The sequence below is a fragment of the Equus asinus genome, chromosome 4 (assembly GCF_041296235.1).
Source record: "Equus asinus isolate D_3611 breed Donkey chromosome 4, EquAss-T2T_v2, whole genome shotgun sequence".
NCBI lineage: Eukaryota > Metazoa > Chordata > Mammalia > Perissodactyla > Equidae > Equus > Equus asinus.
The window spans coordinates 104,675,504-104,687,777 of record NC_091793.1 but is presented as its reverse complement, the minus strand read 5'-3'; the positions used below and the strand labels follow the sequence as shown (position 1 = coordinate 104,687,777).

General features: G+C 40.1%; 1 protein-coding gene across 3 annotated transcripts in view; it reads left to right on the top strand.

The window, feature by feature from the left end:
- GRB14 (growth factor receptor bound protein 14) overlaps positions 1 to 12,274 on the top strand; it is a 122,376-nt gene that overhangs the window by 75,667 nt on the left and 34,435 nt on the right. For all 3 annotated transcript variants that reach the window (XM_014860284.3, XM_044768802.2, XM_014860275.3), the window contains one exon: positions 3,517 to 3,673. In XM_014860284.3, coding sequence (XP_014715770.3) covers positions 3,517 to 3,673 — 157 coding nt within the window. The remainder of the gene's footprint in view (positions 1 to 3,516; positions 3,674 to 12,274) is intronic.

The window sequence follows — 12,274 nt, the reverse complement described above, 5'->3', positions numbered from 1 at the left end:
CGCTGCGGTGGGCTGGGTCCCCGGGATACCATGTCAAATGGTGAAAAAGCAGAGATTTTCCTTAAAGGTGCTTACTAGCACAGTTGAGGAAGAAGACAACCTGCAAACAGAAAATTACAAAATAAGAGCATGTAAGAGGGGCACATGACAAAGCCGTGGGCAGTCAGGGAAGACTTTCTGGAGAAAGTGCCATGGAAACTGGGGCCAGGTGATAAGTAGGAAGTTGCCAAATAAAGCGTGTTAGTGGTGGTCAGAGCATCGATTCCAACTAGGGGATGCCTCGTGTGCAGCTGTGAAGGAGTGGATTACAAGTGTTCCTCATGTTCCACTAGGGTCACAGTGACCTGTTCCAGAGGCAGGTTTTCTTGCCTCTAACTCACCATTAAATATTGGAATTTCTCAGGGTTCAGTCCTAGATTCTCTTTTTCCTTTCTTCTTCCTTTTCTCCCTTGTCAGACGTATCCAAGTCCCTCTGTTTGTTTACTATATGTAAGCTTGGTGATTCTCAAGTGAACTCTGAACTTAGGACCTTTCATCCCTTTCGCTTACCATCATGCTTCCCCACAGTTTCCCTGTCTGCTGCTCCTGCCATCCCTGACTCCTCTCAATCCTTAGAACCTGCCAAGCTCCTTTCTGCCCCAGGGACTTTGCACAGCCTCTGTTTTCTTAGCCTGAAATGCTCTTACTGTCTCTTTGCCTAGCTGCTGCCTACTCCTCCTTCAGGTCTTGGCTTAAATAGCACTTTTTCGTGGATATCTTTTGGGCTTGCCTAACCCCCATTTTATGATTTAGTAACATCTGCATTTTTATGCCCTACTTTGTAATTACTCTTTTTTTAATACTGCTTTTCACACTAGACTTTAAGCTCTCTAAGGGCAACAACCATCTCTGTCTCTGACTGCCTTATATTAAAACACTTAGCAAAGGACTTGCCCCTTGTATGGGGTCTTAATAAACACAATGAGCTGCTTGAGTTAGGACAACAAGGAGCCCCTGAAGAATTTTAGTAGCAGAGCAACCCGATTGGTTTGGCTGTTAGAAAGTTTCTTTTGCTAGCACTATGGAGAATGAGATGGAAGAGGTCCATGGCTACAACAAGGGAGCTAAGTAGGTGGCTGTTACCACTAACAGCTTACTGCCTCATAGCACACATATGACAAAAACACCGAGAATTCAAGTGCTCATTGATCCAGGGGCTCAACGATATTCTCAGGACTCTTTCCATCTCTTGGCATGGCTTACTCCTTGTGGTCTCCATTTCCCACAGTCTTTCTCTTTGTGAACAGTACCTGCTTCACTCTACATCTGCCCAGGAGAAAAGAGGGCCCGCTTTTTTGTTATGTGAGCAGATATCCAGATTGGCTCTGACTGGCTCTGAGTAGGTCATGTGCCCTTCTCTGAGATAATCGCAGTTGCCAGGGGCATTCTGGGTGTTGATCGATCAATTTGGATAACATCTCTCTGGAACTGAGACAGTGGTATGCTGGTAAACTGGCTCTAAAAATAATTTCTTTTTTTTTCTGAGGAAGATTCACCCTGAGCTAACATCTGTGTCACTCCTCCTCTATTTTTTTGTATGTGGGATGCCTCCACATTATGGCCAGTGAGCGGAGTAGGTTCTTGCCTTGGATCCAATCCTGTGAACCCAGGCTACCTAAGCAGAGTGTGCAGAACTATTAGCCATGGGGTTGGGCCCTAAAAACAATTTTGTTTTTAAAAAGGCCTTATTTGTAGCATTTGCAAATTTCTTTGGTGTATGTACTCCCACCATGGCTAATTTCAAGATGCTTGGCTTGCAAATTCCTGAATATTTAACGACCAGCTCTTATAAGCCAATTCCAGCAGCTCCAACACACTATCACTGAGCTGCAGATGGAGCTGCCAGAATCACAAAAACTGTTGGTGAGGGAGGGAGTGGTGCTCTGCAAGGCAACCAGAATACTGTTAGCAGAAGAGGGGTAGGGGGCTGGGAGCCAGTCCAACAAGTAAGTTTGTACTTTACCATGTAACATATACTTAGGTGTCATGATTTTATTTAATTAAGAATTTTTTAAAATTCTTATATCATTTCCTTGAATAACATTTTTAAGCCCCATATAATATTCCATTCTGTGAAAGTATGGTAGTTTACTATTCTTTTATTGCCGAGTATTAGGTCTATAATATTAGAATTATACATAATGCTTTGCTGCACGTTTCTAGGCCTGAAGCCATTTTCTACATTTAGGACAGATTTATTGAGATAGTTTGCCTAACTGAAATTACTGAGTCAAAGGAATGGCCCTTCTAATGTTTTGATAAATACTTTCTAATAGGTATACAAAATAGTTTTACCAATTTATATCACTCCTGTCATTGTAAGAGAGCAACTGTTTCGTTGCACTGTCATGAAGTATGATTTAAAAAACTTATTGAGAGGGCAGAATTGATACATTGTTTTAATTTGCATTTGTTTGAATTACTAACAACGTTGAAGTGTTTCTATTTTTGTAACAGGTGTATTATGTTGCATTTTCTTACCATTTCTTACTTTTGTGTTGATCTTAGTCCACTATTGTCATAGGTATTTACCTTCTTATAATTAATATACAACATACCATAATTAATAGTGGAAATTCTAGCATATAGCACAGCTTGGCAAATGTTGAAGGGAGTGTTCTATGAAACTCGCCCTAGTTCTATATAATTTGGGGTAACATTAGCTACTGTAATAGATAAATACAAATTCACAGTGAGTTGGCACCATAAAAGTTTATTTCTTGCTCATGTCAAAGTTCCATATGGACGTTCCTAATTGGGCACCTTCCCTGTGGTCATTCAGGGACAAAGCCTCCTTCTGTCCCACAGCTTTACCCTGCTGTGGGTCTTCCTAGTCACTTCCATGCAGTGGGAGGGTGGTGTAAGAGAACGGGGGACAACATGTGGGAGATTTTCATGGGTTGGGCCTGAAAGTCTAACACCGCATGTGCTCACATTCCATTGACTAAAACTCAATCCCATGGACATGACTTAATTGCAAAAGAGAAAAGGAAAGGTATTTGGTGAACTTCTAGCCAGTTTTTGCCAAAATTTCTATTACCTGAAATAGAGAAATCTTTTCACAAAGTCTGATTCTGTTTACTGCTTTTACTACTTGTATATATCTGGGAATAAATCACCTGTGTTACCTGGATTATTTAAAGGACTTAAATATGGAATGGAAAATTTAAAATATTGGTAAGTGATACATAGATTCTTACTATACCAGAGAGGTGGGGAAATGGCACTGAATGGTGATTGAATGGCCTCTTGTTTAGACTCTGAAGAGGAGAAAGTTTAAGTTGTTGGACAAAGTGATTTTGACTTGTTACAGTCAAGTCTTGGATAAGCAGCGTTCACTCAATGTATAAGAAAATTAGATGAACAAGAAATTGTATAAGGGGTTTGTAACCAGCTTAACCAATAACTTTGATGACTTATTAGAATGATATCTGTAATAGAATGTTTTAGCTTCTTTTCTTATTTTTACCTATACAGGTAATTAAAGTATACAGTGAAGATGAAACCAGCAGGGCTTTAGAGGTACCCAGTGACATAACTGCCCGAGATGTTTGCCAGCTGTTAATCCTGAAGAATCATTACATTGATGACCACAGCTGGACCCTATTTGAACATCTGCCTCACATAGGTCTAGGTAAGGATACAGAATTATAGTCACATCCTTGCTTTTCTGTTCCTTATAGTTTTGATTGTATGGCAAAGATTTTCTTCAGGTGTACAAAAATAGAAGAGATTTATGAATAGTTCTTTTCTTTACTATTTTTATTTCTGGTGTTGGTGGTTTAGAGGCAAAGAACGTAGCACAAAATGGAAATAAGGACAGAAATATTACACATGTACCATCCCTCTTTGTTTAAATGATGTATGGGAATTTGGGAGCTAAAACATAGAATCCAAATTGATGGAAAGGTAAAATTCATGATAATCCTTAGTAGCCCAATGAACATTTTTTGAGAAGTTAATGAAATAAGCTGTTAGCTGTTTTTTGAATGGATTGTAGTGCAGACGTGGAGAGTATCCACAGTGGTGAATCTCTTTATGGGAGTGTACACCCGAGAGTTTTCTTGAAGAAATACAGTCATGCATTGCTTCATGACAGGGGTACATTCTGAGAAATGTGTCGTTAGGCAATTTCATTGTTTGTGCAAACGTCATAGAGTGTCCTTACACAAACCTAGAGGGTCTAGCCTACTACACAGTTAGGCTCTATGGTACTAATCTTGTGGGACCACCATCACATATTTGGTCTGTCATCAACCAAAATGTTGTTATGTGGCACATGACTTTAGGTAACTCCTTCCCATTTTTAAATTACAAACATAAAGAGTAACCTTTCAAAAAAATTTTTAAATTGGAAATGCATCTCTGTATTGTGAACTGTAGAGGGCCTTTTTGCCAAATGTTTTAATAAGTTTATAAAGAGTTTTCTGTCTTCTGCTAGAGTGAGACAGGATTTGGCAACAAATTTATCTCCCCTTTTCTTATTTTTACAGATATTAGTGTTCAAAACATGTTCCTGTAGTAAGTGGATGAGAAAGGAAGGTGTTTGTTGTGGCAATGCCATTCGATTCTTTGAATTCTGTATTAGCTTCCTGTGGGCGCTGTGACAAATTACTTCACACTCAGTGGCTTAAAACAACCAAAACTTATTCTCTCACAGTTCTGGAGGCCAGAAGTCTGAAATCAGTATCACTGGGTTGAAATCAAGGTTTCACCAGGAATGTGCTGCCTCTGCAGGCTCTAGGAGAGAATCCGTTCCTTGCCTCTTCCAGCTTCTGGTGGCTTCTAGCATTCCTTGGCTAATGGCTGCATCTCTCTAATCTCTGCCTATGTGGTCTCATGGCGTTCTCCCCTTCTGTCTGTGTCAAGTCTCCTTCTGCCTCTCTCCTAGAATAGTAGCCTTGAGGGCATACCCAGATAAGCCAGGATAGTATCCTCATTTCAGGATCCTCAACCATATCTGCCAAGTCTTTTTTTTTTTTTTTTTTTTTGCCGCATAAGGTAACATTCACAGGTTCCAGGGGTTAAGGTGTAGATATCATTTGGGGGCTATTATTTTGCCTACCACAAACTCCGTTGCATTATATGTTAAAAAAACTTTTGGGGAGTGCCCCGTGGCCCAGTGGTTAAGTGCACGCGCTCTGCTGCGGCAGCCCAGGGTTTTGCCGGTTTGGATCCTGGGCGTGGACATGGTACTGCTCATCAGGCCACACTGAGGCAGCGTCCCACATGCCACAACTAGAGGGACCCAGAACTAAGATATACAACTATGTACAGGGGGGATTTGGGGAGATAAAGCAGGAAAAAAAAAAGGTTGGCAACATTTGTTAGCTCAGGTGCCAATCTTTAAAAAAAAAAAATCTTTTAGTAATACATCATCAAAATTACTTTAAATACTTTATCAGTGATAGCTTAATTAGTTCTCTCACTTTGTTTAAAGAATTGAGAATTTTATACCTAGTCATAAGAGTCATTCGCCTTCTTGCATAGCCAACTACAAGATATAAAATTTTCTCTTTGATGCATAGTTGGTTTACCCCCCAGAGCAATATACCAAAGTAAGGTTCAGTTCAGATGAGAGATCTGTCTTTGTCTTATGAAATGAAATAAAGATGACGTTGGCAGAAAAGGTATGTTCTTAGGAAGATTTGTTTTTAAAAGATTATGGAAAGTGGTTCATGTAAAACTCCCTAAATCCCCTGGACCCTTCAGAAAATGTTTGTGTATTTCCAATTTGAAGACTACCATCCTAGGATATGTCAGAACCTCAGAGGACAGAGTGAAGGCTGTGGAAAAGAAGCTTGTGTAGTTTGATAATGTCCACAGCGATTCTGAACCCCAGCCTACGTCCCCCTCCCCCCAGCAGATAGTTGACGAGCTACAATTGCCAGCTGATCTTGACAGCTGAGCATATACCTGCCAAAAACCCTGAATTCTGAAGGTATGTTGTACTGGCCAGTGCAGCTTGCTGTCTCACCTTCCTGGAGCAGAAAAACTTCGACATACGTCTTCTTCATTGCCATTTGTGACTAATTTAACTTGTATTCATGATCATTAATCTCCTAAAAGTATGATGTTAACTCTCAAGAGATAGCTCCATGTTCCAAATGATTTCGTTTACTTATGCTTGTAGGAGTATAGCTGTTAATTAATATATAATTACAGTATTTTATACTCAGATTTTTATTTTTGAGACTTTAAAAGTTTTATTTTTTTTTGTTATAGGCACTATTGTTTATTCCTAACAAATAGCTTGAAGTTCAGTGATAAAGAATATACCCTGTAAATCAAGCAGCAGTGTTCTCTGAGATCCTGCAAGTTATATTAAGGAATAAAATGCACAAGTCTTTTAATATAGAGGCTTAAAATGGAACATTGAGAATTAATTTGAGCAACACACTAAATTTAAACTTTTAGCCATGAAATAGAAATAGAAGAATATTTCTCCATTACTATATTTTCTAGAAACTGCTGAAATAAAATCAAAGATGTGGGAATATTGTCTGTTGGCTTTATCAACCATGCAGTGAACCAAAACTTCTGAGAAAGAAATTTAGTTTCAGAGCTTTCTTGTGTTTTTTTTCTTTTTGTTTTCACTCAGATTGTACCTTTAAGTAGCAGAAAAATTACAGATGTTAATGCTACCCAAAATCTAATGTGTGTTAGATTAATCAGCTTCCATTTTTTTTCCTTTTTCCAAATTTTTATTTATATGCTTCTTTATTTCTATAAGGATACACTGAAACAGAACGTTAGATGATGATAGCTAATGACTATCCGGATGCGCTCTTGAGGAACAGTTTTCTTTATCTTTTTTTTCTTCCATTTCTTTATCTAACAATATAACAAGAGAGTAACTACTGTTGAGGTGCTGTGCTCTTCCTCAGCATCAAATATAAAACTGATGTTTTTGATTTTTGTTTGTGTGTGTAGCTTATAAATACTCTTGCAATATCTATTCAATCTAATAGTGGTACTAAGTAACATTTTTTCCATTTGCATATTTCAATGAATGGGAAGAACTAGATTGGGGTTTTTTCCCCCCTTAAATGTGATATGCAGTTGCAGATGCCCTCTGTCAGTAGAATGGACCGCGGACACCTTCAGCAGCACGTCTTCTGCGAGTGCTATTGATATAAAGAGCTGAGGGACAAACTATTTGCCAAAACTTTGGTGACCAGCTAGTGAGCTCTGTATATTGTTCAGGAGATGTTCTTGACCTTTCTTTGATCAAAATGATGAGTTATCAGTGAACAGAATTCTAAAAAGGAGGAGGTGGTATCTATTATTTTAAAAAATATTTTTAATACCAAAATAATTCATCTCAGTGTAAATAACTGAGAAATGAAGATGTCAAGCAAACAATATTACCCATAATTTCACATTACTGAGATAATTTTTATTAGTTTCTCTATTTTAACATAATGTCTAATTCTACTACGTCTTCATTTTTGTAGACTGCCATCCCTTTTTATATGTGTGCCCTTAAAAATACATCCTGAATATGTTAATTTCTTTCTTTGCACTTTACAGATTCCATAAAAATTGGGAACTCTCCCTTCCTTTCCTTGTTGCCTTCCTCAGACAGTTTAGCAAATATTTGTTGACTATTCTCTAGCAAGTCTGTTTTGTGTGTAGATCCTGGTGGTAGAGGATGAGCATAGTAGACAAAAACACTGCCCTTGTGAGTGTGCCTTCTCGTGGGAAGAGAAAGGCGAGAGACACGTGACTAAAATTTGTAATCCCTTAGGTGATGAGAAACTCCAGGGAGAAAAGGCAGGCAGGGAAGAGGGATGCTGGCGGGGGTGGGAGATGCACATTCAATAGAAAGATCGGGGAAGGCGTCCCTGACAGCATGATGTTTGTGCAGAGACTTGAAGCAGACAGGAGAAGGCTTTGCAGTTACATGGAAGAAGATTGTTCTGGACAGAGGGAATAGCAAGTGGAAAGGCCCCATTGTGGCAATGTGCTTGTGTTCAGGAAGCAGCCAAGAGGCCAGCATTTCTGAAGCGGAGTCAGTAAGGGGGGAAGTAGAGGGAGAGGACTTTCTAGAGTTACCACAGAGCCAGCTCACGTAGGGTCTTGGAGGCTGGAGGGGCTTGACTTTTACACTGAGTGAGAGAAAAAGTAACTGGAGGTCTTTGAGTTGGAGAGCAATATGATCTGATTTAGTTTAAAAATCTACTGCTCAGGGGGCCGGCCTGGTGGCGTAGTGGTTCAGTTCTCACACTCTTGTTCAGCAGCCTGGGGTTCACATGTTGGGATCCCAGGCACGGACCTATACACCGCTTGTTGAGCCGTGCTGTGACGGCATCCCACATACAAAAAATGGAGGAGGATTGGCACAGGTGGACAATCTTCCTCAAGCAAAAAAAGAGGAAGGTTGGCAACAGATGTTAGCTCAGGGCTAATCTTCCTCACCAAAAAGAAAAAATTACCGCTAAGAAGGCCAGAATTCAAGTTTTGACCTTTTGGAGGCTCAGCAACTTTGTTTTGCCTTTGCATCAGATTACCTGTGGCTTCCTGGACTAATCCTTGCTCAGCTGTCATTTCTGCTAGTTGCGCCTGCCCCATTGTGCCATCTGCACATTACAGTCTGCACATTTAGAGGGTTTTGTGTTTGTGAGATCTGAAGCCTTATAGGGAGAACATTTTGACTTAGGGGATAAATGAGAGAGAGTTGAGGGTTTTCTGGACTTTAGTTCATGTTAATCACCAAAATAAGCTTAGGAAAGTTTTAGAGACATTCTTTTAGAAACATTCTATCTATTGTTAGTTAATAGATGTGCTACTCCTGTTGCTTCTGATCCATTAAAGCACACCACAAATTCCTAAAGTCAGAAGGAGGAGCACTTGACATTCAAAATGTGGTAGGTTTATGGAATCTAAAGTCTGTTTTCAGAGTGACATTTTCTGTGGCAAAGGAAACTTCTATCTGATTAGTATTTTTGATATTGCATATGTGTGATAGCTGCTATTGATGTGCGTCTTATATGTGCAAGGCACAGAAAGGTTTTACATTAACCTGATAGATGCACTCATTACTTAGTCTCATAGCAACCTTACAGGGTATGTTTTTTAATCTCCATTTTACATACAAGAATACAAAGACTCAGTGATGAAATACTTTGCCCAGAATCAAACATTGCACAAATATAGGTGCCGGAAAATTCTAAAGTCTGTGTATTTTCCACTGAAGCGAGTTGGTTTCTCCTCACCCCACTAGGTGAGACAAGTGTTCTTGAGATTCTGTGGTTGGTTTGTCTCTGTCTCACTCTCCATTTCTATGCCTCATGCATTCTATAAGCACACATTTAAATTTTGAAGCTTCGAGAACATTTTCAGATCAATCTTCCTTCCCAAGGTGGTATTGAAATTACTGGGATCAAACTGATCCAACCCAGTTCACTTTATAGCAGGGGCAGCTGTTTATTTTGGCTGAGCAAGAGGATCACGTTGAAAACGACTTGTCCTTGAGTTTGTACACAACGTGAATGGTAATATGACATTTGGAACTTTGAATACAATATCAATATTTCATATCCTCTGCCCATAATTATTAATGTACACTGCTGGGACTGTTAATAGGCAGAGTTAATTATCAAAGGCAGCTAGACATCCTGATTTTGTCATGAACCTCTGATTTGCCTGATTTTGGATCGTGTTATGATGAGGTTCTAGTTGTACATGTAGTTTTATAGATATTTAATTTAAAATATCCATCTATCAACAAATATTTCCCCTTCTCTCATGATATAACATCCCAAGTCTTGTAACTGGTGTGTCTTACTTTACAGCCACTGGATGTCACTGTAGTTCCCCAGATGGAGTCCTCTGCTGTTATAATCATTGTTAAGAACTTGAGTTTTCAGTCCTCTGGAACTTAATGGAATCCGTGTTTGTCTTGCTCCCATTTTGATTCCTAATTGAAGCCATGATATGAAGCAGTGGCAATTAACACAATACCTCAAGCGCATACCTATAAACTCCTCAGGAGGAGGAATTAATTGTATTTTAGTGTCATTGCTAGGGACAGCTGAGATTTCCATTGTGAATATCATTGTGGAGTGGCTTTAATAAGCAAAATGAATGACTGGGGGCTTTTAATGAAACTGTTTTTATGTGTGCAGCTGTACCCACTGGTCTAAGCTAGAATGCACAGTGGTGGTGAGGAAACCCTTCATGGCCGCCTGCTTTGAAGCTGCTCCTTCACTGTTTTTCTTTTTCACAAAAGAGGCACAAGTGTTTTTCCTGTTGTCTGTGCCGACACGTAGTTGTACTTTCTGTGCTGTTTGGAACCTACCAGCGGTCAGAGTTGTGACCACCGTCATCACCAGCAGAAATACTTGTGAAGCCTTCAGGACACGTGGCACCGGGCTCTCATCTGTACTTACACTCACACAGCCCTGACCTGAGCTTTGAGGAGACATGGTGTCCTGATGGCACACTGAGGCTGGAGACGGAGGCTATGAAACCAGCAGAGTGCTCATGACTAAATCTGCCTCCTGGTCCAGCTGATTTTTCCTTGTCTCTATTCTCGTAGCCTGAGTCTGACCTCATCATCTCTCTCCTCTGGTATTACATTAGCCTTGCTGCTGGTTCTCTTGCCTCTGGTCATAGCAAGGTTATCCATCTGAATGCAGACCTGATTCTCCTTGCATGAGGGCCCAAGGTCTTCTTTTTTTTTTTTTTTTTTTTTTTAAAGATTTTATTTTTTCCTTTTTCTCCCCAAAGCCCCCAGGTACATCGTTGTGTATTCTTCGTTGTGGGTTCTTCTAGTTGTGGCATGTGGGACGCTGCCTCAGCGTGGTCTGATGAGCAGTGCCATGTCCGCACCCAGGATTCGAACTAACGAAACACTGGGCCGCCTGCAGCGGAGCGCGCGAACTTAACCATTCGGCCACGGGGCCAGCCCCAGAGGGCCCAAGGTCTTCTGCAGGTCTTATAGCACCTGTGACCTGACCACCCCTTGTATTTCCAGCCTCATATCTCGCCCCTGCCTCCTCTTAGCTTATACAGTCGAGAACTGCCTGGAGTTGCCTGCATACCCTACAGTTTCTACTCCTTGGTTTCTTTGCTCATGCTGTTAAGATTCTCAGGAAGTCCTTTCTTGCCCATCTTAACCTGCCTAGCTGCTGTGCATCTTCCAAGGCTTGCTTGAAATTTTAGTTAAAAATGGCAGTACGGTATAACCACTAGCCATTTTCTAAAAATACCTATGAAAGTAAAGTAAGATGAAAACTCTCAGCTGTCCAAACTGACTGACAGCTAACCTAGTGCCACAGTCTGGGGAGAGGAGAGAGAGAAAAGCAGTTGGAGGCTCCCACGCTCAGCCTTGTGAAGCAGAGTCCCCCTTTCCCTCGGAGAGCAGGTAGGGAGACACATCTGCTTCTCCCGTAGCCCCTGGGCCCAGATCTCTGCTGCTCAGAGCTGTTCCTTGAGACACTCAGGGTACTTGCTGGCACCACGCCTTCTTGAACATCGTTTAGGAAATTACAAATCCCAAAAATAACAGAGTGGTGCAGGAAGTACTAGGACCGATATTGATGAGTTGTGTCCTGTGAGGTGATGCTCCTCACAGGTACACGCTATAGGTGGGTGGGAAACAAGCAAATTTGAGCAAGAAGTAGATACAAGGCTGTTCAAGCAGGATTATTTACAATATCAATTAATTGGAAAAGTAAAGCCTCATGGTATAAAATCATAGGGGACTGTTGTAAGTTAGAGTGCATCCACAGGATCGAAGGTTATTGGCTTTTGATCATGTTTTTGGAGTTCTTTTTTTGATGACTGATGTGGGCAAATGTAATATTGTAATGATTGAATATAAGTATATATTTTTCACAAAATTTAGGAAACGTATATGTGTATGTGTGTATACATATGTTTATATATATATATGTTTTTATACATATATATGCACAGTATTTCCCAAATTTTGTCAAAAATATATACAAATGCACTCATATAGGCCCAGGGAAAAAGACAAGAAGGGAATATACGTGATTGATAGGTGTAAAGATGAATTGTGTTTGTCAGCTGTCTGTGTTTTTCAAATTTCTGTAATAGAAATATAGTATTTTAGTAATCAGAAAAAAAAAATTTTAACTTTCTAAAAGATTTTTAAGGACTTAGCTCAGACATCTTCCTGAAGCCCCAAGTTGGACCAAGTACCCATCTTCTGTGCTGTTGTAACATTTTCTGCAACTGTCTTAATAGTAATAAAAATTAGACA